Here is a 25,773-nt window from a genome sequence, read left to right on the forward strand (position 1 = left end):
ACAAGCAAGTTATCGATGGAAAGAGAAGGTTGTAACGAATATGTTAAGATAAAAATAAAACGCAAAGACATTGTTAAAACGGCACTAAGCTTGAAACGTCCAAATAGGTCAACGTACAACAATGTGTAAGGTATCGTTGGAAAGGGGAGTTGGGAACGAATATGTTAAGACAAAAAGTAAACGCAAAGACAATGCCAAAACGGCATTACGTCATCTCTTCGTTGTTATGGGTCGGATCGTGACGTGCGAGGTATCGATGAAAAGGGGTAACCAATACGTTAACACAAAAACAAACGCAAAAGACATTGCCAAAAAGGCACTAAGATGTAACGTCCAAACGGCTCAACGTACAACAACGTGCAAGGTATCGGTGGAAAGGAAAGGTTGTAACGAATATGTTAAGATAAAAATAAAGCGCAAAGGCATTGCCAAAACGGCACTAAGCTTGTAACGTTCAAACGAATTAACGTACAACAATGTGCAAGGTATCAATGGAAAGAGGAAGTGGTAATGAATATGCTAAGATAAAAAGCAAACGTAAAAATATTGCCAAAAGGTTACTAATCTTGAAGCGTCTAAACAACTCAACGTACACCAGCATGCAAGGTATCGATGGAAAGGAGAAGTGGTAATGAATGTGTTAAAATAAAAAAAACGCAAAGACAATGCCAAAACGGCACTAAGCTTAAAGCGTCTAAACAACTTAACGTACGACAACGTACAAGGTATCGATGAAAAGTGGCGGTGAGAACGAATATGTTAAGATAAAAATCAAACGTAAAGACATTGCCAAAAGACACTAAGTTTGTAACGTCCAAACAACTCAACGTACGACAACGTACAAGGTATCAATGGAAAGGGGAGGTGGTAATGATTATATTAAGATAAAAATCAAACGAAAAGACATTGCTAAAAGGACACTAAGCTTAAAACGTCTAAACAACTCAACGTACGACAACGTGCAAGATATTGATGGAAAGGGTAGGTGGTTATGAATGTGTTAAAATAAAAAACGCAAAGACAATGCCAAAACTGCATTAAGCTTGAAACGTCCAAACGGCTCAACGTGCAAGGTATTGATGGATAAGGGAGGTTGTAACGAATATGTTAAGATAAAAATAAAGCGCAAAGACATTACCAAAAGGACCTAAGCTTGAAACGGCTAAATAACTTAACGTACAACGTGCAAGGTATCGATGGAAAGGGGAGGTGAGAACGAATATGTTAAGATAAAAAGCAAACGCAAAGACAATCCAAAACGGTACTAAGCTTGAAACGTCTGAACAACTCAACGTCCGACAACGTGGAAGGTATCGATAGAAAGGGGAGGTGGTAATGAATATGTTAAGGTAAAAATCAAACGTCAAGACATTGCCAAAAAGGAGACTAAGCTTCAAATGTCCAAACGGCTCAACGTACAACAACGTGCAGGATATCGATAGAAAGGGGTGGTGAAAACGAATATGTAAAGATAAAAATAAAACGCAATGACATTGACAAAAGTACACTAAGTTTGAAATGTCTAAACAACTCAACGTACGACAATGTGCAAGGTAACGATGGAAAGGGTAGGAGTTATTAAATATGTTAAGATAAAAAGCAAACGCAAAAACAATGCCAAAACGGCAATACGCTTGAAACGTCTAAACAACTCAACGTACGACAACGTGGAAGGTATCGATAGAAAGGAGAGGTGGTAATGAATATGTTAACACAAAAAGCAAAGATGACGGTATTGTCAAAAGGACACTAAGCTTGTAAGTCTAAACGGCTCAAGGTACAATAGGGTGCAAGGTATCGATAGAAAGGGGGTGGTCACGAACATGCTAAAACAAAACACAAATGCATAAACATTGCCAAAATGGCACTACAGCAAATCTCTGTTGATATTAATCAGATTACTACGTGTAACACGTTAACTGAAAGAGGAGCGATATTTAATACGTAAACACAAAAAACAAAAGACAAAGACATTGTCAAAGCGGCACTATATCGGATCTTTGTTGCTACTAATCGGATATAGAAAATAATGATCAAAGCAGTCTACATACAAACATTAAAAAACATCGAAAATCATGAGAGGCAACACGTAATAAAAATACTTTAAAAAACATCAAAAATCATGAAAGGCAACACGCAAAAAGTAATAAACACATACAGCCAAGAAAATAATATTCACAAGCAGTACACATCAAAGAAAATACGGTTAAAATACATACTCAATTATGCAAACGAGACATGAACCTGTAAATTAACAACAAAGAATTGTAAAAACGTAGCGAGACAGGCGTAATCCTTGAAAAAAAAAACGAGAGACAACCGAACAAAAATGTGTGAAATATGCTCAAATACAACAAAACTATGTTAAATACTGTCAAAATAAATACCTGCAAAGAAAAATGAACAAAATATGGGGTGAACACTGGTAAAATATAATAAACTATGTAAATTACAGTAAAAAAAACACTCTACAAAGAATGAAGAAGCAAAAAAAAATAACAAAAAACATAACAGAAGAGGTACTAATGTGTACAACAAGTAAAAAAAGTAATAAACACGTACTGACGGCTAGCAAATAATGTTCAAATAAAATCGACATACAATGAAGTAATAAAACACTTATCGATGGATAGGAACTAATGATCAAAGCAGTCGACATGCAATGAAAAATACTTTTAAATCAAACTTATAAGAGGCGACACGCAAAAAGTAATAAGCACCAATCGACTAATAGGAAATAATGATCAAAGCAGGTGACATGCAATGAAAATACATTAAATAATATCAAAATTATAAGAGGAAACATACAAAACAGTAATAAACACCTATCCGTCGGAAAGATAATAAAATACAGTTAATACAATAAAACATATTGAATTATGCTAAAAACGAGACATGAGACAGACAATTAGCGACAAATAGCAAAGAACATCAAAAAACGTTTACAATTACCTGAATACATATCCGATAGATGTATCTTTGGAAAAACGAGACAAAAAGACGGAACTTCTGTGAAATATGTTAAAATACAATAAAACTATGTAAACTACAGTTAAAAAATAATTACCTTCGAAGAAATAAACGAAAAAATATATTATATAACGAACAAACATATCTTAAAACAGAAGAGGTGCTAATATGTAAAACAAGATGGGTTACAACCTCACGGCAAATATACTGTCTCACAAAAAAAAGCAAAGGGCAAGCCGCATAAACACAATAACAATAAAATAAAACATTAAAAATCATATTCCTAGCAGCCGTAAAAAGAAATAATGCATAAAGTCGACGAAATACCGTGAAAAATACATTAAAAACATCAAAAAACATACACACAAAATGTAAAAAAATGGAAAAAGCAATCTAGCATTTATCATGTAATCGTAGCAATAAAAAACATCACAAGGGACAAGAGGTGTTATGCATAAACAAAAATTACTAGTCACCATCCGATGGCAAAAGAAATTAGTGCATAAGTCGTCGAAATACAGTGAAAACACAGAAGTATCTACCAAAATACTGCTAAAGCAGTGCCAAAATGGTCGAGTAGAGCTAGACGTAATCTTTGGACAAAATGAGACAACCGAACGAAAATCTGTGAAAATATGCTCAAATACAATAAACTTATGTAAACTGCTGTCGCAAATAAAGAACTGCAAAGAAATAAACAAATATACAGGGGTGATATGCTAAAAAAATAATAAAAACTACATGTAAATTATTGTCAAAAATAAACACCTGCAAGGAAAAGAAGCAAAATCTAAAGTGAAAAAAAATGCTGAAATAAAATAAAAATATTTAAAATACAGTCACAAATAAATACCTGCAAAAGAAATAAGCAAATATATAACGAAAAACAGAATACAGCATGCGTTTTATGTAAAAATAAGCAACTATATATGATAATCATTACTTGTCTGAGTAAACACTATTTGCGAAAACACTCACACTACGGCTGCAGAAGCTTGGATATTGTCTATGTACAGAACACATCGACCCCAGTGTTCTCAGAAAATAACACAGAAACAGAAGACACACTAACAGTGGATGTATGTTGCAGATGCTACAGACTCTGTCACTGTAGTGTCACACGCCGTTTGTACCGTTAAATATCACAGAATACTAGCGGTGTGTAACAATATAGTTTCTGAAGGATACGACGTTTAATTTTGATGACTGAACACTTACATACTGATTTGAAAACTGTACAACCAAGTGCTTCCAGCCCATGCATTGATAACAAAAAACCGATAACTTGAAAAAACACATAAACATGTTTACTATTTTGGCTAATTTTCTAGGCTGGGATTATGAACAAATAATGGATCACTCAATATTCTTTCAATCTAAATCAAAAATAGTCTCAATACAAGCAAAAATAAGAGTGTATAAAATAATAGTTCGTCCCACAATAATTTATGGAAGCGAGACATGGACTCTGAACCAGCGGGAAACGACAAAATTACTGGCACTGGAAAGAAAGATACTGCAGACTATCTATGGGCCTTGCAGAGAAGAAACAACAGGAGAATGGAGAAGAAGACACAATGATGAACTCCAGACAGTTTATGGAGATGATAAATATAGTACGCTACATTAAAGCAAACCGAATAAGATGAGTGGGCTACGTACTAAGATCGAGTGACGAAAGACTCCTGAACGCCACATTCTGGGAAAGGCCCGATGGCAGAAGGTCAGTTGGTCGCCCAAGAAAAAGATGGAGTAGCCAGTGATCTACGCAAAATGGGAATACAGCAATGGGAAACAGCTACTCAGGACCGACAACAATGGAGGGAAATAGTAAACGCGGCAAAGACTCACATAGAGTTGTAGAGCCAAACGATGATGATGATGATTATGACAATATTCTTTTAGGAATTGCGGTTTTCGATCTAACCACGAGACTGTAAGAAAACGATAACTAGTAATGTACTACACAAAAACAATTAAATTTATCATCTGTAGTTTTGAATGAAATTAGGAAATAACAATTACCGAAATATGCATATAATTGTTGTCCGCTAGATTGTACCCCTAAAATAGTACCAAACAGCCAATAAGGCCTGTCGTTTGATAGATCCAATAATATGTTATTTTTATTGGCAAAAAAAATCAACTGAATCGACTGCTTTGACAAAACACAAAAAATATGTGTAATAGAACCACTGAAAGACCAAAAGACCGATATTATCGATCAACAAAATCAATAGTGATCGATAGGGTCTGTGACAAGCAAACGCAAGGACAATGCCAAAACGACACTAAGCTTGAAACGTCCAAACGGCTCAACACACAACAACGTGCAAGGTATCGATGGAAAGGGGAGGTGGTAACGAATATGTTAACATAAAAATAAAACGCAAAGATATTGAAAAAACGGTACTAAGCTTGTAAAGTCCAAATGGCTCAACGTACAACAATCTGCTACTAAATGACATCGACAAATAGATTACCATTTTACGTTAGGAGCATATACTAGAAGAGCAAAGTCACTCTCTTTTAAGATTAAATGATACCATTCTCTTGGTAACTCTTCGTAATCCTTTGCCATATCCTCTGACGAAAGAGCATTAATGCCGTTGACACTCAAAAGAGCCAGATAGGCGCTTTTTGACAAAATAGGCATATTTTAACTGAATGCTTAAGAATAAAGAACTGAACTCTCAAAACTGTATCACTAGACTAAAAGAGTCCTAACGAAGTCGTTAAATTTATCTACCAGTACAGCTTCCCCACCGTAATTGATTATTTCACGCATACGCCATTAACACAGCCAAAGGTCAAAGTGTGTCTTAAGATGGTAAATGTATTAGGGTAGATGGTCTCTGTTACCCTCTGCGTGTCTCTGTTACCCCCTAGAGATTTATTTTGACAGTATTTAACCTAGTTTTGTTGTATTTGAGCATATTTCACAAATTTTTGTTCGGTTGTCTCTCGTTTTTTTTTTTTTTCAAAAATTACGCCTGTCTGGGTATGTACTCGCTAAGTTTTTACAATTCTTTTTTGTTAATTTACAGGTTCATGTCTCGTTTGCATAATTGAGTATGTATTTTAACCGTATTTTCTTTGATGTGTACTGCTTGTGAATATTATTTTCTTGGCTGTATGTGTTTATTACTTTTTGCGTGTTGCCTTTCATGATTTTTGATGTTTTTTTAAAGTATTTTTATTACGTGTTGCCTCTCATGATTTTCGATGTTTTTTAATGTTTGTATGTAGACTGCTTCGATCATTATTTTCTATATCCGATTAGTAGCAACAAAGATCCGATATAGTGCCGCTTTGACAATGTCTTTGTCTTTTGTTTTTTGTGTTTACGTATTAAATATCGCTCCTCTTTCAGTTAACGTGTTACACGTAGTAATCTGATTAATAACAACAGAGATTTGCTGTAGTGCCGTTTTGGCAATGTTTATGCATTTGTGTTTTGTTTTAGTATGTTCGTGACCACCCCCTTTCTATCGATACCTTACGTTGAGCCGTTTAGACTTAAAAGCTTAGTGTCCTTTTGACAATACCGTCATCTTTGTTTTTTGTGTTAACGTATTCATTACCACCTCCCCTTTCCATCGAAACTTTGCATGTTGTTGTACTTTAAGTTGTTTAGATGTTTTAAGCTTAGTGTCTTTTTGACAATGTCTTGACGTTTGATTTTTACCTTAACATATTTATTACCACCTCCCCTTTCTATCGATACCTTCCACGTTGTCGTACGTCGAGTTGTTCAGACGTTTCAAGCTTAGTACCGTTTTGGATTGTCTTTGCGTTTGCTTTTTATCTTAACATATTCGTTCTCACCTCCCCTTTCCATCGATACCTTGCACGTTGTCGTACGTTAAGTTGTTTAGCCGTTTCAAGCTTAGTGTCCTTTTGGTAATGTCTTTGCGCTTTATTTTTATCTTAACATATTCGTTACAACCTCCCTTATCCATCAATACCTTGCACGTTGAGCCGTTTGGACGTTTCAAGCTTAATGCAGTTTTGGCATTGTCTTTGCGATTTTTATTTTAACACATTCATAACCACCTACCATTTCCATCAATATCTTGCACGTTGTGGTACGTTGAGTTGTTTAGACGTTGTAAGCTTAGTGTCCTTTTAGCAATGTCTTTTCGTTTGATTTTTATCTTAACATAATCATTACCACCTCCCCTTTCCATCGATACCTTGCACGTTGTCGTACGTTGAGTTGTTTGGATGTTACAAACTTAGTGTCCTTTGGCAATGTCTTTACGTTTGATTTTTATCTTAACATATTCGTTCTCACCGCCACTTTTCATCGATACCTTGCACGTTTATGTACGTTGAGTTGTTTAGACGTTTTAAGCTTAGTGCCGTTTTGGCATTGTCTTTGCGTTTTTTTTTTTATTTTAACACATTCATTACCACTTCTCCTTACCATCTATACCTTGCATGTTGGTGTATGTTGAGTTGTTTAGACGCTTCAAGCTTAGTAACCTTTTGGCAATATTTTTACGTTTGCTTCTTATCTTAGCATATTCATTACCACTTCCTCTTTCCATTGATACCTTGCACATTGTTGTACGTTGATTCGTTTGAACGTTACAAGCTTAGTGCCGTTTTGGCAATGCCTTTGCGCTTTATTTTTATCTTAACATATTCGTTACAACCTTTCCTTTCCACCGATACCTTGCACGTTGTTGTACGTTGAGCCGTTTGGACGTTACATCTTAGTGCCTTTTTGGCAATGTCTTTTGCGTTTGTTTTTGTGTTAACGTATTGGTTACCTCTTTTCATCGATACCTCGCACGTCACGATCTGACCCATAACAACGGAGAGATGACGTAATGCCGTTTTGGCATTGTCTTTGCGTTTACTTTTTGTCTTAACATATTCGTTCCCAACTCCCCTTTCCAACGATACCTTACACATTGTTGTACGTTGACCTGTTTAGACGTTTCAAGCTTAGTGCCGTTTTGACAATGTCTTTACGTTTTATTTTTATCTTAACATGTTCGTTACAACCTCTCCTTTCCATCGATACCTTACACATTGCTGTACGTTGAGCCGTTTGGACGTTACAAACTTCGTGCCGTTTTGGTAATGTCTTTGCGGTTGATTTTTATCTTAACATGTTCGTTACCTCCTCCCCTTTTCATCGATAGCTTACACATTGTTGTACGTTGAGCCGTTTGGACGTTTCAAGCTTAGTGCCGTTTTGGCAATGTCTACGTTTTATTTTTATCTTAACATATTCATTACCCCCTCCCCTTTTCATCGATATCTTACACATTGTTTTACGTTGAGCCGTTTGGACGTTACAACCTTAGTGCCGTTTTGGTAATGTCTTTGCGGTTGATTTTTATCTTAACATATTCGTTACCCCCTCCCCTTTTCATCGATAACTTACACATTGTTATACGTTGAGCCGTTTGGACGTAACAATTTTAGTGCCGTTTTGGTAATGTCTTTGCGGTTGATTTTTATCTTAACATGTTCGTTACCTCCTCCCCTTTTCATCGATACCTTACACGTTAAGCCATTTAGACGTTACAAGCTTAGTGCCGTTTTGGCAATGTCTTTGCGTTTTGTTTTTATCATAACATATTCGTTACCACCTCTCCTTTCCATCGATACCTTGCACGTTGTTGTACGTTGAACCGTTTAGACGTTACATGCTTAGTGCCGTTTTGACAATTTCTTTGCGTTAAATTTGTATCTTAACATGTTCGTTACAACCTCTCCTTTCCATCGATACCTTGCACGTTGTTGTACGCTGAGCCGTTTGGACGTTACAAGCTTAGTGCCGTTTTGGCAATGTCTTTACGTTTTATTTTTATCGGAACATATTCATTGCCCCTCCCCTTTTCATCGATACCTTACACATTGCTGTACGTTGAGCCGTTTGGACGTTACAAACTTCGTGCCGTTTTGGTAATGTCTTTGCGGTTGATTTTTATCTTAACATGTTCGTTACCTCCTCCCCTTTTCATCGATAGCTTACACATTGTTGTACGTTGAGCCGTTTGGACGTTTCAAGCTTAGTGCCGTTTTGGCAATGTCTACGTTTTATTTTTATCTTAACATATTCATTACCCCCTCCCCTTTTCATCGATATCTTACACATTGTTTTACGTTGAGCCGTTTGGACGTTACAACCTTAGTGCCGTTTTGGTAATGTCTTTGCGGTTGATTTTTATCTTAACATATTCGTTACCACCTCTCCTTTCCATCGATACCTTGTACGTTGAACTGTTTAGACGTTACAGCCTTAGTGCCGTTTTGGTAATGTTTTTGCGATTGATTTTTATCTTAACATGTTCGTTACCCCCTCCCCTTTTCATCGATACCTTACACATTATTATACGTTGAGCCGTTTAGACGTTACAAGCTTAGTGCCGTTTTGGCAATGTCTTTGCGTTTTATTTTCATCTTAACATATTTGTTACCCCTCCCCTTTTCATCGATACCTTACACGTTGAGCCATTTAGACGTTACAAGCTTAGTGCCGTTTTAGCAATGTCTTTGCGTTTTGTTTTTATCATAACATATTCGTTACAACCTCTCCTTTCTATCGATACCTTGCACGTTGTTGTACGGTGAGCGGTTTGGACGTTACAAGCTTAGTGCCGTTTTGGCAATGTCTTTGCATTTTGTTTTTATCTTAACATATTCGTTACCACCTCCCCTTTCCATCGATACCTTGCACGTTGTTGTACGCTGAGCCGTTTGGACGTTACAAGCTTAGTGCCGTTTTGGCAACGTCTTTACATTTTGTTTTTATCTTAACATATTCGTTACCACCTCCCCTTTCCATCGATACCTTGCATGTTGTTGTACGCTGAGCCGTTTGGACGTCTCTGCGGCTTGTACACGGATTGCTTCGTCATGACCATCTTTGATAAATACTTTTTTTTTATACCTATTGACGCCTACCTAATTAAAATGACCGATTGGCCTAGTAGTCTGGGCGTCTAGTCATGAACGTATGGGTCGCAGGTTCGAGTCCTACACCTGGTAGAATTTTTTATTTATTTAATAAATAATACTTTGATTAAACTGCGGAGTTTGTGGTCGGAATCTGGAGAAATTTGAGATACGGGGCTGGGGAAATTTGCCCTATTCTCCATAAGACCGGAACAGTTTTTTCCTAGATCTGGGGACAAAAAGTGGGCTTAAGTCTATCCCTATCTACTCACGTCTCCGGAACCAGTTGTGCCTACAAACTTAAAACAAACATAATACCCTCGACAATCGTTCGTAAAAACCTTGAAATATTCCTAGCTTTATTACGTTTTAGAAAAATTGAATACCTGACTTGCAATATTTTTTCCTAAGAATCTATTTTTAACCGGAATATTTGGGGGCTTGAATGTAAACAAATAGTTGTTCAACGACAAAAAATATTGAAATATTATAGTTAGAAATAACATGTACGAAATGGGGAATTTTGAATGTAAATAAAGACAAAAACACTCCCAGCGCTAATACGTCTTTACTACAAGATAAATAACAGGCATTTTATTGATTATTTTATCGTCCTAGATTCCTAGTTTTAACCGGAATAATTTTCTACCTGACAAAATAACAGAGACAAAAACAACTATATTTTGAAACAACTGAATACAAAACTTAAAACAGAATTTATACTATTATATAGATATATAATATAAAACGCTACAAGAGCTACTAATGAAAATCTGATAAAAGAGTTCATAAATGATTGGATGTTATAGGTAACATTTTGAACATTTATTACTAATTAAATTTAAACTACTTATTATTACATATTACATTAATAAGCTAGTGCCTATTTTCTTTGTTAGTATTTTTTTAGTTGTTAAATGTTTAACTTACAATAATGAAAGTTGTAAATTAACACAACATAGGTAGTCTACAAAAAAAATTGTTTGTGACAAAAATATATAAACTTAATTAATTTGAAAACTACAAGAGATAGGTATAGGAAATACTAATGCAGATCGATAGTGAAAAACATATTTTTCTAAAATAATGAATCACATACAGGGTCCATTTGAAAAAAAAAAGAAATAGACGAAAATTTAGGATGCCGGTTTTATGCCAATTTTGACAGCACCCTGTATAATTAAAAAGGCAACTTTACACTGTAAACATTAATGCTGTATCTGGTTAATAAGTTTATAAGGAATTTAAATTACATTATTCTTTTATTCAAATTACATTAGAGGATATTGAACTTTATATGCAAGGTAGAAAAGTGTAATTTTGATATAAAAACCATTATAACTAAAAAACGGTTCACCATAAGTATAGGGAAGTATTAACAAAGAATGTTCAGAATAATGTGAATATTTCTAAAAGTAAAAAATATACAGGGTATCCATTAAAAAAAAATTTTATAAGAAACTTCCGGTATAATCGGAAGTAGCAAATAGATAAAAATATTTTCATTAAATAGGTCACTCTTCAAAACCCCTTCATTTTAATTTTCATGATTTAGTTAGCTTTAGTTCCCGATATATTTCTAATTGGCAGTGTATCTGCCGAACCCTATGTATTTATAATGACTATATATTGAGTTATTTGGTATTTTTTATTGGTATTTTTGTATTTTCTATTTTATTTTTACATATTACATAGAGCTAGTTTTTTCTGGTTATTGTACAAAATCAATATTTGATAGATATGTCAAGATTAACTTGTTTAAATTTATGTAGATGTTCTTTTACATTGCAGTATACATCTGGCTGACAAAAAAAATTTAGAAATTTATGGCAAATGTAACAATCCTAATGGACATGGCCACAACTATGTAGGTAAGCATCATATATTTTATTTATATTTGGTATCTAATTTATGTATTATTCATATTTAGTAAAAGTGACTGTATGTGGAGAAATAGATAATGAAACTGGTATGGTAATGAATATGGCAGATCTAAAAAAGTACATGGAAGAAGCTATAACAAAACCAATGGACCATAAAAATCTTGATTTAGATGTCATTTTTTTTGCAGATAAACCAAGTACAACTGAGAATGTCAGTGTTTTTATATGGGAATCTTTGAAACGAATTATGTCAAGTCCAGAATTATTACACAAAATAGAAGTATATGAGACAGAAAATAATATTGTTACTTATTATGGAGATTAAAAATTTAACTAATATTAAAAATTAAAACAAGTCATTGCAAAACTATATTATGTAAAGTAATTAAAGTATTTGTTAAATATATACTTGGCTTGTGTAAATTGGGTATTGTAGATACGAAACTAAAACAAACATGTCATTTTATTTATTCCTCAAACAATAAAGGATTCATTTTATAACTTTTAGTGTATTTCTAAATATTTAAAATATATAAAATATTTGAAAAATATGACTTTAAGATGAACACACAGTAATAACAATTTTTACAAAGGAATTGTTTCCTGTGGTATACGTTACACTTTTCTTGGTTTGATTTATTTGTACTGTTTATTTGTTTAAAGTGTACAAATTATTTAGTAAAAGAAATAGGAACTTACAATCAATTTATTCTACCACCAACGACCGGTTTCGCATACTATAATTTGATATGCATCTTCAGGTCAACGGTACATGGTAAACTAAATGATGCCGATACAAGGATTATTATTAAATGTTTGAACATAGTTTAAAAATTTGTTATGGTAAGCTGGTGACAGGTGATCATCGGTTTTGCTGGAATTTTAGGTATGTCCTTAGCAAAATAAGAGAAAGTAGGTAATATATCAATTTAGAAATCCCAGGTATGTTCTTATATCAATAAAACAATGGAAAGTAGCAAACTGGCTGTTAGAAAAATTATAATTTATTATTAATAATCTTTAAAGATATTGATTAGAATATTATTATGTATTGATTAGATGTAAATTAAATATTTAAAGATTTTTAAATTATTAAAATAACTATTTCATTTTTAATACATTCCTGAAATTAAAAACAATTTTAGCTTACAATAGAAAACAAATTATTTTAGGGATCTGTCAGCCACAACTCCAATATTAATATCACCTAAACCTCTCTGGAATAAATTAATAGCAGATTGTAATCTCTTGTTAACTAATTATGATAAGTAGCAGACAAATCCACAATTTCTAAGGCAAATCTTTAAAGAATTAATTGATAACAACAGATTTGACAATATATTTTAAAAATATCATCCAAATATCTTGGCAACATCACTGGAATAAAATCCCTTCCAAGCTTCGTGATATCCATCCCAGCGTTAAAAAGCTTGAGTTTCCTTCCATGATACGAAAAAACAAAATCTTAATTCGCTGACTTAGAATCGGCCATACAAGACTAACTCAAGATCCTCCTTCATGTACACACTGTGGTAACACTCTATCCGTTAAACATATTTTCGTAGACCTTCCCTATTTCAACAAGAGAAAAAAGAATCTACTGAGTCGAAATATTCTCTGCTCGCCAGATTAATTCCAAAACCTTATTAATTTCCCCTTTACCAGGAAATCTCGGCACCAACAACGACATTTTCATTTATAAAAATGATACGAGCCGTTCACCGTGCTTCGAAGGGCACGTAAAGCCGTCGGTTCCCCTGGGCTAGTGTGCATCGACACTAGCTACTTGAAACAGGTGTAAAGATGCAATTGGCGCCGGAACAATCCGAAAGGATCCCCCTGGCAAAAAAGTCATACGATATTATTATTATTATTATACCAGAAAGTTTAGAAGAAGAAACGTAGTTTAGAATTTGATAATTAATAACTGTACCAATATTTAATGTATTTCTTTATCAATTGTAATGTTACTGTATATTCTTGAAATTTAATGTAATAAAATTGTACATGTGTCAGTGGCCTACGCTGTCGAGACATGTAAAGCTAAATAAAAAAAAATATTTTAGACGAGATACGCGAATTCATAATTAGTTCTAGATAAGAAAATATCAAAATTTGTAGGTACTTAACATGAACTTTTCTTCCGTGAGACACTTTTTTAGGACGTCTGAATAACCCTGCATGTGTGCCACTCGAAAAATGGCAAACAGCCGTAATGATATTTACGTTATCCTTTTATATAAATATCCTAATTACTTTTTCAGTGTAATATAAAGAAAACAATTCTATTTTAGAATAAGTGTGGTGAAAAAACGGATGTCTAATGATTACTTTTGAAAGAACCAAGTTCGATAAAAAATCGAAAGAGGACAAAGAAAAGAATAACGATAGCTAAAGTATAATTTAAATATTGCTGCTAAGCCAATAAAATAATGAAGAGGATTCTTTCTGTAAAATAAGGAAATATTGAACAGTTTCCAATGGTAAGACTGACAACGTAAAATATTTATTTGGAATAAATTTTATATATGAGACAAAATGTCTATTTTTCTCTTATTTTACCATGTACCGTTGACCTGAAGATGCATAGCAAAATACGGTATGCGTGTTCAGACTTTATTATGTTGTAAAATGGAAACTGTTGAAAGAGATAACATTTACAAGTTTTCAAGAAAAATAGCGATCTATTCAAGTAAGTATACAATTGCCGATACAAGCAGACAAGCGACGCCATAATCAAGTAAACCATATTCCAGAATTCCAGTAGGCCAGTTTAGCGAGAAAGACGATCAGGCAGCAGAGGCAATAAGTACAAGTCAGAACTACTACATATAACAAGGTCAGACCCATTTATATTTCCTAGTAAAGCGATCATTATTGATAATTTCATTTGGGTATTTGACAATTTTCTATTTTATTCTATTATTCTTTTATAAATTTAGTTAAATATTACCTTCAATTTGGAATATTTGCGTAAGGTTATTAATTATAATTGTTTGTAAACAAGATGGCAAATTCAAATAATTGTAACGAAATAGCCCATCTCCGATACGTCATAATTCTTAGAAGGAAAGATCTAGAGAACTCAAGAATTGGTATTTCAATACCGCCCGTCTTCGATGCACTTTCAATGAGACGAATTAGAGGTGGGACTACTCCAGAATATTCTCAAACAATACTTTTGGTATATATATATATATATATATATATATATATATATATATATATATATATATATATATATATATATATATATATATATATATTGTTATGATATGTAAAATCGAGAAAAATATTGGGTTGATTAAAATATTTCAAAGTTCAAAAACATTAAAATAATTCAGATAAGTAGGATAATAACCAACAAACATTTCGAAGAAGGAAAGTTTTTAAATTCTTGGATTACCTGTATTAAACAAAATGTAAGCTATGCATAAATTATTTCTTTGTTATACTTGAGTGACCCGCATAATTTTAAGTGAATTCCAAAGACAATTGAACCGGGTTTTCCATATACATTAATGCAGTGATTAGAGACAATTAGAAGAGATTTTAGAAAGAGGTTTTTGTTAGTTTTTAAGAATTATAGAAAAATATTATTTGTAAATAAGTTTTAGGAAATTTTATAATTATAGGTAAAAATTTGTTTGTTATCGAAATGAAAAAATGGGGGAATTGTGACGAGTTTTGATTGGCGGAGATTGAAAAAGGTGGGATAGGTATGTAGGAATGAAAGTTTAGCTAGATTTAGGAGAGAGAAAAGATAATCAGTTGGTTTTCCAAGTCTGTAAGACGAACAGTGATTGTTCTCTGGCGGTTCCCGAGAAGTAGCAAGCAGTAGTGTTGAATGTTAGTGAGTTTTTGTGGAGTTAGTGTATCTGACAGAAGCTGAAGCAGCAAAATATTGTAAGTCATATTTTCCTACTTATATTCCAAGAGTCACTGTTCAGGCCAACGAGAGATTCAGTTTATCGTAAAGAGAAGATATTCCAAGAGTCATTTTTCACTCGGGCCAACGAGAGATTCAGTTTATCGGGAGGAGAAAGGCTATCATAATTTGAATGATTTGTGCTTTTGAAGGAGATCATTAAGGACGATATACTTGCAACAATCTGTTGTAAGATTGCTGATTACATAGGGAGCGGTTGAGAGGAGATAATATAGTCTACAAGGAACAAGGATTTGGACCACTCATCATCAGAGAGAGATATTTTTGTTTTCTGCAGTTTTTTCTTTTATTGATAACACAATTTTTACACTTAATTTAGAAAGGATATAAATATTTTGATTAGGAGAGTTAGAATAGTTTGGGATTTTGAGATTTCAATTAATATTGTTTGTACCATTAATTTTGATTGTTCACGTACGTAGAACAAAATTTTGAGAATCATTATATGAGATTTGTTTATTGAAAACTTTTGAGTGTGAATTATTTCATTATTTTTATTTCAATATATAGTGTTAGATCATATGTGTTTTTTATTATTCCGGTATTCTTTGGACCTTACCTTTCACATGTAATAGCATAGATATTGAAGCACGAATTTTAACCCTGAGATAAAAGAATTAAAAATTGTGATAGAGTCATAATCATATCATTTAAATAATTTTAATTAATCAAAAAATTAATTAGCTAATTATTGCTTGGCACACCAAGACTTTAAATATCACAATAACTGGCTTCCAAAACGTGGGGCTTGAAAATATCGCAGCTTTACATTTGAAGGAAGGGAAAGAGATCTGGAATAAGTACAGGTGATCCAGAGATAAAAACATATAACATTGAGGGAATTTGAATTTGAAAGTATTTTGACAATTTTTCCAGGGAATATAAATTTGATTTATTGATTGATCGTAGTTAGTGGATATTTACTGCTATTGAATTATTTGATTTTATTTTCTTTACCAATCGTACATTTGATATTTATTTTGAATTATTTAAATTTTACTGATTGCATATTTGATATTTGTCGTGAAAATTTAATACATTTGGGGAGAAATATTGTCGTGTTCTGAAACATATAGAGTGTTGTAAAATTTCACATTTGGCGGGGACAGAAACAGTAACGAAAAGAAACAACATGTCGACCACAAGGAGTCAAAGTAAAACGCAAGAAAGGAAAGAGGATAAGATAGAAGAGGAAACAATTATTGATGAAGGATCGGATAATGAAGGAAATGCCACAATAATGGAGGAAAGAAAAGAAACAGGGATGCTGGAAAAATTATTAGCAATAATGCAAATACAGACACAAACAATAGAGAGAAACCAACAAGAAACATCACTAAAAATGGATAGAAATCAACAAGAAACAAAACAAACAATAGAACTAAATAACAGAAATATAGAGCAGCGTTTGGAAAACTATGAACAAAAATTAGAAGAAAATGATAGAAAAATGGAAAAGCGTTTGGACAAATATGAAAATGAGGTAAAAGTCTGTTTAGAAAAAGTCAGAGAAGAAACAGAGAGGAAACTAGAGATGCAGAGAGAAGAAATAGAAACTAAAATTAAAGATATTAAGACTGTACAGAAAAAGGAATTAGAACAGTTAGAAACAAAATTTGAAATGGCTTTACAAGAAGACAAGAAAGAAATAGAAAAACAAATTGAGGATATCAGAAACCAACGAGAGATTCAGTTTATCGTAAAGAGAAGATATTCCAAGAGTCATTTTTCACTCGGGCCAACGAGAGATTCAGTTTATCGGGAGGAGAAAGGCTATCATAATTTGAATGATTTGTGCTTTTGAAGGAGATCATTAAGGACGATATACTTGCAACAATCTGTTGTAAGATTGCTGATTACATAGGGAGCGGTTGAGAGGAGATAATATAGTCTACAAGGAAAAAAGATATCACCATAAATTTTTCGGAAAATAAACTGGAAATCAGAGCAGAACCAGACAACACAGGAGAAGAAAAGCAAACAGATAGGAAAACAAATTCTGGAAGGATCAATGCACAGGAAAAACGCAAAGAAATCGATATGACTGTAGAGGATAAACCGAAAGTACAAGAACAAGATCTAACAGAAGAGAAAAAGAGAAGGAAGAAAAAGAAGAAGAGTTCGAAAAGAAAGCAGGAAAATAAGATGGAGACCAGAGAAAAACAGGAAATAGAAGGTACAGAAGAATTGTTGGCAACCGACGATAAAACAGAATGGAAGCAGGAAGAAAAAGAAGGTATCATCACAAAATGGTATTTGTGCTAAATTGATGCCGATATTTGAAGGTCCATATAGGGTCAATACGGAAAATGGGGTAAATAGTTATGAATTAGCGCACATAGAGACAGGAAATATACGGGGTATTTTTAACATTCACGACATCTATCAATATCATGAATAGATTTTAATAACATAGTGAAATAATTTGATCCTGGAAAACTTTTGTCATTGTTAAAATTTAACAAAGAGTTTTCGGCAGATCAAATGGCGGGGATTTGTTATGATATGTAAAATCGAGAAAAATATTGGGTTGATTAAAATATTTCAAAGTTCAAAAACATTAAAATAATTCAGATAAGTAGGATAATAACCAACAAACATTTCGAAGAAGGAAAGTTTTTAAATTCTTGGATTACCTGTATTAAACAAAATGTAAGCTATGCATAAATTATTTCTTTATTATACTTGAGTGACCCGCATAATTTTAAGTGAATTCCAAAGACAATTGAACCGGGTTTTCCAAATACATTAATGCAGTGATTAGAGACAATTAGAAGAGATTTTAGAAAGAGGTTTTTGTTAGTTTTTAAGAATTATAGAAAAATATTATTTGTAAATAAGTTTTAGGAAATTTTATAATTATAGGTAAAAATTTGTTTGTTATCGAAATGAAAAAATGGGGGAATTGTGACGAGTTTTGATTGGCGGAGATTGAAAAAGGTGGGATAGGTATGTAGGAATGAAAGTTTAGCTAGATTTAGGAGAGAGAAAAGATAATCAGTTGGTTTTCCAAGTCTGTAAGACGAACAGTGATTGTTCTCTGGCGGTTCCCGAGAAGTAGCAAGCAGTAGTGTTGAATGTTAGTGAGTTTTTGTGGAGTTAGTGTATCTGACAGAAGCTGAAGCAGCAAAATATTGTAAGTCATATTTTCCTACTTATATTCCAAGAGTCACTGTTCAGGCCAACGAGAGATTCAGTTTATCGTAAAGAGAAGATATTCCAAGAGTCATTTTTCACTCGGGCCAACGAGAGATTCAGTTTATCGGGAGGAGAAAGGCTATCATAATTTGAATGATTTGTGCTTTTGAAGGAGATCATTAAGGACGATATACTTGCAACAATCTGTTGTAAGATTGCTGATTACATAGGGAGCGGTTGAGAGGAGATAATATAGTCTACAAGGAACAAGGATTTGGACCACTCATCATCAGAGAGAGATATTTTTGTTTTCTGCAGTTTTTTCTTTTATTGATAACACAATTTTTACACTTAATTTAGAAAGGATATAAATATTTTGATTAGGAGAGTTAGAATAGTTTGGGATTTTGAGATTTCAATTAATATTGTTTGTACCATTAATTTTGATTGTTCACGTACGTAGAACAAAATTTTGAGAATCATTATATGAGATTTGTTTATTGAAAACTTTTGAGTGTGAATTATTTCATTATTTTTATTTCAATATATAGTGTTAGATCATATGTGTTTTTTATTATTCCGGTATTCTTTGGACCTTACCTTTCACATGTAATAGCATAGATATTGAAGCACGAATTTTAACCCTGAGATAAAAGAATTAAAAATTGTGATAGAGTCATAATCATATCATTTAAATAATTTTAATTAATCAAAAAATTAATTAGCTAATTATTGCTTGGCACACCAAGACTTTAAATATCACAATAATATATATATATATATATATATATATATATATATATATATATATATATATATATATATATATATATATATATATATATATATATAATATATATATATATATATATATATATATATATATATATATATATATATATATATATATGTAACGATGTTAGGAGTAGAGTTTAGTTGATAAGAGAGTACCGAACTGTAAACTTATAAATAAATATATTTATATAAATTCAAACCGCTCGTTTTATTTAATCTCACTACAGTTGGTGTCCGGTGTGAGATTTGAAAATAAATTCAGCAGTGATTTTTGAAAAAGACTTGAACTTTTGAAAAGTATTGTTCGTCGGGAACATCTGCGTAGTTCGGTAGTGATCTTTGTACGAAAGAACATTTAAAAAGTACGTGTGTGCCTGACCAAAGATGCTGCTAGTACAACTCTCAGTAAAACAGTTGCGTGAGCAACTAGAAGAACGCGATGAAGACTGCAGCGGGTCCAAGAAGATACTCTAAGAACGACTGAAGACTGTTCTTAACAAGAATGGAGATGACACAGAGACATTCCATTTTCAGTCAGCAGAAGAAGCAGTTTTAATGAAGATAGAAGAAACTTCTAAAAAAAATGATGATAAATTCGAGACTGTTTCCAAAAAATTCGATGAAACGTCTCAAATGATTGAAGAAACTTCTAAAAAAAAAATGATAGTAAATTTGAAAACGTTTCGAAAAAAATTGAAGAATCTTCTCGAAAGAATGATGAAAGATTCGATGAAACGTCTCAAATTATTAAAGAAATGACGAGAAATGGGAAAATGTGTCTAGAAGATTCGACGAGACGTCTCAAATAATTAAAGAAGTTTGTATTCAAAACAATGAGAAATTTGAAGAAGTCTCAAGAACATTCGATAAGATACAGAAAAATGTAAACGACAAGATAGAAGACGTAGAAGAGAAGATCAAACAATTAGAGACCATGATAACTAACACGAAAGTGCTATCACCAGTTAATACAGTAGCCTTAGATCCGGTAGTGGAAGAAGAACCACCTAGAGACGAAACGACATATCATATGCGATTCAAATTGCCACCATTTGATGGAAAGTCTTCTTGGTCCATATACCTTAGACAATCAGCCATATTCTGTAACTACAAATCGAATAGAAATGAGTAAAATCGAATAGAGGTCAGCAAGTTGGATCGGAATTGTAGGAATCGGCATTGGTATCATTATTGTTTTGACATTTATCTGTTGACTTTTTTAGTCTGACATGTTTTAGTCTGTGGTGTTATTTATTTAGACTTATTTAGATAAAGTTTACTAAATAATTTAAATGCTCAGCAAGTAGATAGGGCCTCATTATACCCCACTTTGACCTTTGACCCCGCACTCTCGACGCAGTTTCTCGCGATTCTCGATAGCACACGTGACCTTGGCGGAGTGACGTCATTGGACCACAGACCGATTAATTATGTTTAATCATTTTTAAAATTATTAATTATTATTAAATAAAAAATTCTTCCTTGAGTGGGACTAGAACTTGCGACCAGCCGCACCAAAGCTAAGCGTGCACATCGCTAAGCTACGGAGGTTAATAATAACATGTGCCGATAATTGGTATAAAAAAATATATTAAATGTACATGAGATGCGAAAGAGTTGCACAGGGTGGTATGAACCGTACGCGCACCCGTTTAGCGCAGTTAGTTTGATATTAGGCATAATATTCTACATCACACGATTTAGAAACATTGTTACTACAAACATGTGTTATTAATATAAAAAGGTATGGACGTAAAGCCGTTTAACATAATGCTGATATAAAAGGTTTACATTGTATAAATCAAGCGTTTAATACTAAAAGTTTTCATAAGAGGATGATGAACATTTCCACATACGTCATCAAAAGGGGAGAGAGATGCAGAAACAAATTGATAAAAATGTAAAAAGCATGTTGATTATTAATTCGATATTACTTGTTAAAGTTGGCTGTGATAGGTCTCTATATCCCGCATCAAACCTAAGCATGCACATATCTAAGCTACATAGCCGTTTAACATAATCTGACATTAATATGTGTATATAAAAAATACTACAAAGGATTCCGCATATTGAATAATCGAAAAAAATTAATTTTAAAAAAAATTCAAGTATATCACTAAAGGTAATATAAGTATAAGAACATATATATTGTATAAGAACATCGATATACAACAATAATGAAGTTGAGACGATAAATGGTAATTAAGTTATCCACGTTATAAACTGCCAACCACGCTATATGAATATGCTTAAAACGTAGTTTCAACGCTTAAACATCAGCTAACAGATATCTAACGCGGATTGTTAAACAATTCCTAGCTCATTTAAGTATCAGAATTCGCAAATTTGTACGATATGCGAACAAAATAATAAATTTATCGTTTTCATCAGTTAGATAACAATTTCCTGTTTTTGAGAATCGTTGATCTTCTAATGGTATCACTTTTAGTTTACATAATAAATAAAATAAATATCAAAAATGTTTAGTGAGTATTTTATTGTACATTAAAAATACAGAGATGGTAAATAATAGATAAAAACTACGAATAGAATAGACTTAAGTAATGTTACATCTCTTTCCATGGCCTACCCAGGAGGCAATAAGCCAACATTCTCTGATATATCCAAGAATATGTCATAAAATATTGAAGTATTGGAGATGTTTACGGCCTCGTTAAGATTCCCCGTCATATGTCTCAATATACAGAGCATAGAAAGACGTTAGACAGGCCTACGACGTATATATTCTGTTTCCTCAACCATGCTTTGCTTATTGAGAAAGTGCATATAAACAGTGTATGACTCATTAAATATCTTTTAGTGATCTGTTGAGCATCTTTTGTATCAGGAGGTTGCACGAACACTAGATCTTAACTTAATAAGAACGGTTCATTAATTTTTCAGTAACAGATATCTTTTGGTGATTTGAATGAGCATCTTTTAAGATAGTTATTATACACAGGGTTGGCCAGAATTAAGTTCAACGGCTACTACTTTGGAGTAGTCTACCACTGACTAAACAATACTGCCTCCTGTTTCGCGATAAGGTATTAGAGACTAAAACTGAAAGCATTTTTACACTGAAATATGCAAATATCAAAACATACAAAAAATACAGTAGCTCTGTAAATTAACGCTGATAATAACATTGCTAAACTTTAAGTAATAGCCAATTTTTAACATTGAAAATAAGATAACATTCTGAAATTTTGAATATTGTACAAAGTTTGAATGATAATTTTCAAAGCAATTCATTTTTACATAAAAAGTAATTAACGAGGTATTTTTAAGATTTGAATGTCGAATTTCGTATCTTTAAGCTGTATGTAAGCATTGGAACTGGTTACATTTTCAATTTGTTCTAGTAACTTTGTCATATTGACATCTGCACTAGTTGTTGTCGAAATAGGATGATTGAAATTGTCATTTAAAGCCACAATACGGATTCTGTCACCCTTTTTGTAGTCAATTTGCTTTTTTATATCGTTAAGAGCAGACTCTAATTTATTTTTCAAAGAGTTGTAATTAAGAGCGCCACCTATATAGTTTTCACAACACAGTTGGAAAGTGCACTGATAAGCATTGAATTTTTTATCTCTCGCTGATTTATAATATTTACAGACCACATTTTGGTACGCCTGTACTCTACGAGTATTCAACTGTGAATGAGGAGATTTTACAATGTGAAGTTATATATAAAGTAATCTATGAGGTCTTGTAGCCTAGAGGCAGGGTATCCATAAAATCATCATTATGTACAATCTTCCGTTTTTTGTAGTCCATCTTCGACACCCTTTTTCTCATCACAATGTCTTTAGTGTGGACATCACGACCTATTTGATTATACTGCAAGATGATTTGCTTGGAGGAATCGAGTATGCTAGCATGTATCGCGGAGGCATTGAGTACTAGGCTGTTCTCGTAGTTTAAAGTGAAGCCTTTGATTTTAGTCATCTCTTGACCCTTGACTGTTTTGTAATAATAACTCTTTGGGCCTGTTGCCTGCCATTCTACAATATAATCATCAGCAGGTAACTCGTCACTCCAATCACCCAACATTTCACCCGTTTCAACAGTGTTTATACCGTCATCAATATAAACAATCGAGTCTGTGTCGAAGTAGGCAACTGCTTCTCCTAACCTATCAATTATATCATATAACCGGAGATGTGCATTACTGGTTGTAAATAAAGCCACAAAAATATTTGTGGATGTAGGGTCTTCCACAAACACATCTTTGTAGTCGTAAGAGACTTTCACAATATTATCATTAATAAATATGACATTAGAGATGTTTATTTTGTCATCTAGCAATATCTCGTACCATCGTTTGAGGTTAACAATATACTCTGTCTGTTTCATATTCATTCTCTGGCCAAACTTACCCCATAGACTGTTTTAACAAATTTTAGCGACTGCTCTTCTACCAGGATTTGGGTCTATTTTAGCCAGATCTAAGTCTATACCCATTTGCTCTTTTACCGCTCGTGCGTATTGTTACGAACATACTCTCGGCATGGCCCAGGTAACGGTTGCATTGCATCTCTAATACCCTTCTCGAAACTTCGAGACGTATCGAGTGCGAAAGAGAATAACCGGTCACGTAGGCGAATTAGAGGTGGGACAACGCCAGAATATTCTCGAACCTAGTAACTGTAGTATATATAGGTAACAATGTTAGAAGTAGTGGTTAGTTGTTAAGATACTACCGAACTGTAAAGTTATAAATAAATATATATAAAATCGAACCGCTCGTTTTATTTAATCTCACTACAGTGGTGTTACGGTGTGAGTAAAAGAAATAAATTCAGCAGTGACTTTTGAAAAAGACTTTTGAACTTTTGAAAAGTATTGTTCGTCGGGAACATCCGCGTAGTTCGGTAGTGATCTTTGTACGAAAAGAACATTTAAAAAGTACGAGTGTGCCTGACCAAAGATGCTGCTAGTACAACTTTCAGTAAAACAGTTGCGTGAGCAACTGGAAGAACGCGATGAAGACTGCAGCGGGTCCAAGAAGATACTCCAAGAACGACTAAAAACTGTTCTTAACAAGAATGGAGATGACCCAGAGACATTCCATTTTCAGTCAGCAGAAGAAGCAGTTTTATTGAAGATAGAAGAAACTTCTAAAAAAACTGATGATAAATTCGAGACTGTTTCCAAAAGATTCGATGAAACGTCTCAAATGATAGAAGAAACTTCTCAAATTATTAAAGAAACAGCCAGACAAAACGACGAGAAATTCGAAAATATGTCTAGAAGATTCGACGAAGTATGTAATCAAAACAATGAGAAATTTGAAGAAGTCTCAAGAACATTTGATAAGATACAGAAAAATGTTAACGATAAGATAGAAGACGTAGAAGAGAAGATCAAACAATTAGAGACCATGATAACTAACACAAAAGTGCTACCACCAGTTAATACAATAGTCTTAGATCCGGTAGTGAAAGAAGAATCACCCAGAGACGAAACGACACATAATATGAGATTCAAATTGCCACCATTTGATGGAAAGTCTTCTTGGTCCATATACCTTAGACAATTTGAAGCTATTGCGACAGCCAATCATTGGACTGAACAAGAAAAAGCTGTTTCCTTGACTGCTGCTTTATGAGGTGATGCAGCAGATATCCTAAGATCGATTCCTAAGGGTCAAGAAAAATGTTACCAGACCTTGTTTACCCGACTAGACAAACGTTACGGAGATGCCCATCTACAACAAGTCTACAAAGTACAAATAAGAAGTAGAATCCAACGAGCAAGTGAGAGTTTGCAAGAATTCGAAGCAGATATTGCTCGTATAGCGCTGTTGGCCTATCCAGAGGCACCAGACAACATTTTGGAAGAAATTGCTGTAGATGCCTTCGTCAATGGGTTAAGAGACAGTGAACTACAGAAAGCTTTACGACTAGCAAGACCGAAAGTTTTAGATGAAGCGCTCGCTATTGCCTTGTAACATGAAACAGCTAGTTAAGCTTCACGGAGCTATCGAGTACGAACCTCTGAAGAGAGCGACGAACAAAACGAGAAACGTCTGGAGGAAATCGTACGGAAAGTAGTTCGTAACATGATGCCGAAGAGACGTGAACCCAGATGTTGGAATGGTAACGACGTAGG

At 33.4% G+C, this 25,773-nt stretch overlaps 1 protein-coding gene across 1 annotated transcript in view; it reads left to right on the plus strand.

The window, feature by feature from the left end:
* pr (6-pyruvoyl tetrahydrobiopterin synthase purple) overlaps positions 1-12,272 on the plus strand; it is a 98,870-nt gene extending 86,598 nt beyond the window's left edge. The window contains exons 2-3 of the mRNA XM_072532111.1: positions 11,680-11,759; positions 11,819-12,272. Coding sequence (XP_072388212.1) covers positions 11,680-11,759; positions 11,819-12,096 — 358 coding nt within the window. The 3' untranslated portion in view covers positions 12,097-12,272. The remainder of the gene's footprint in view (positions 1-11,679; positions 11,760-11,818) is intronic.
* Positions 12,273-25,773: the final 13,501 nt, after the last annotated feature.

The sequence above is a fragment of the Diabrotica undecimpunctata genome, chromosome 5 (genome assembly GCF_040954645.1).
Source record: "Diabrotica undecimpunctata isolate CICGRU chromosome 5, icDiaUnde3, whole genome shotgun sequence".
NCBI classification, from domain to species: Eukaryota; Metazoa; Arthropoda; class Insecta; order Coleoptera; family Chrysomelidae; genus Diabrotica; species Diabrotica undecimpunctata.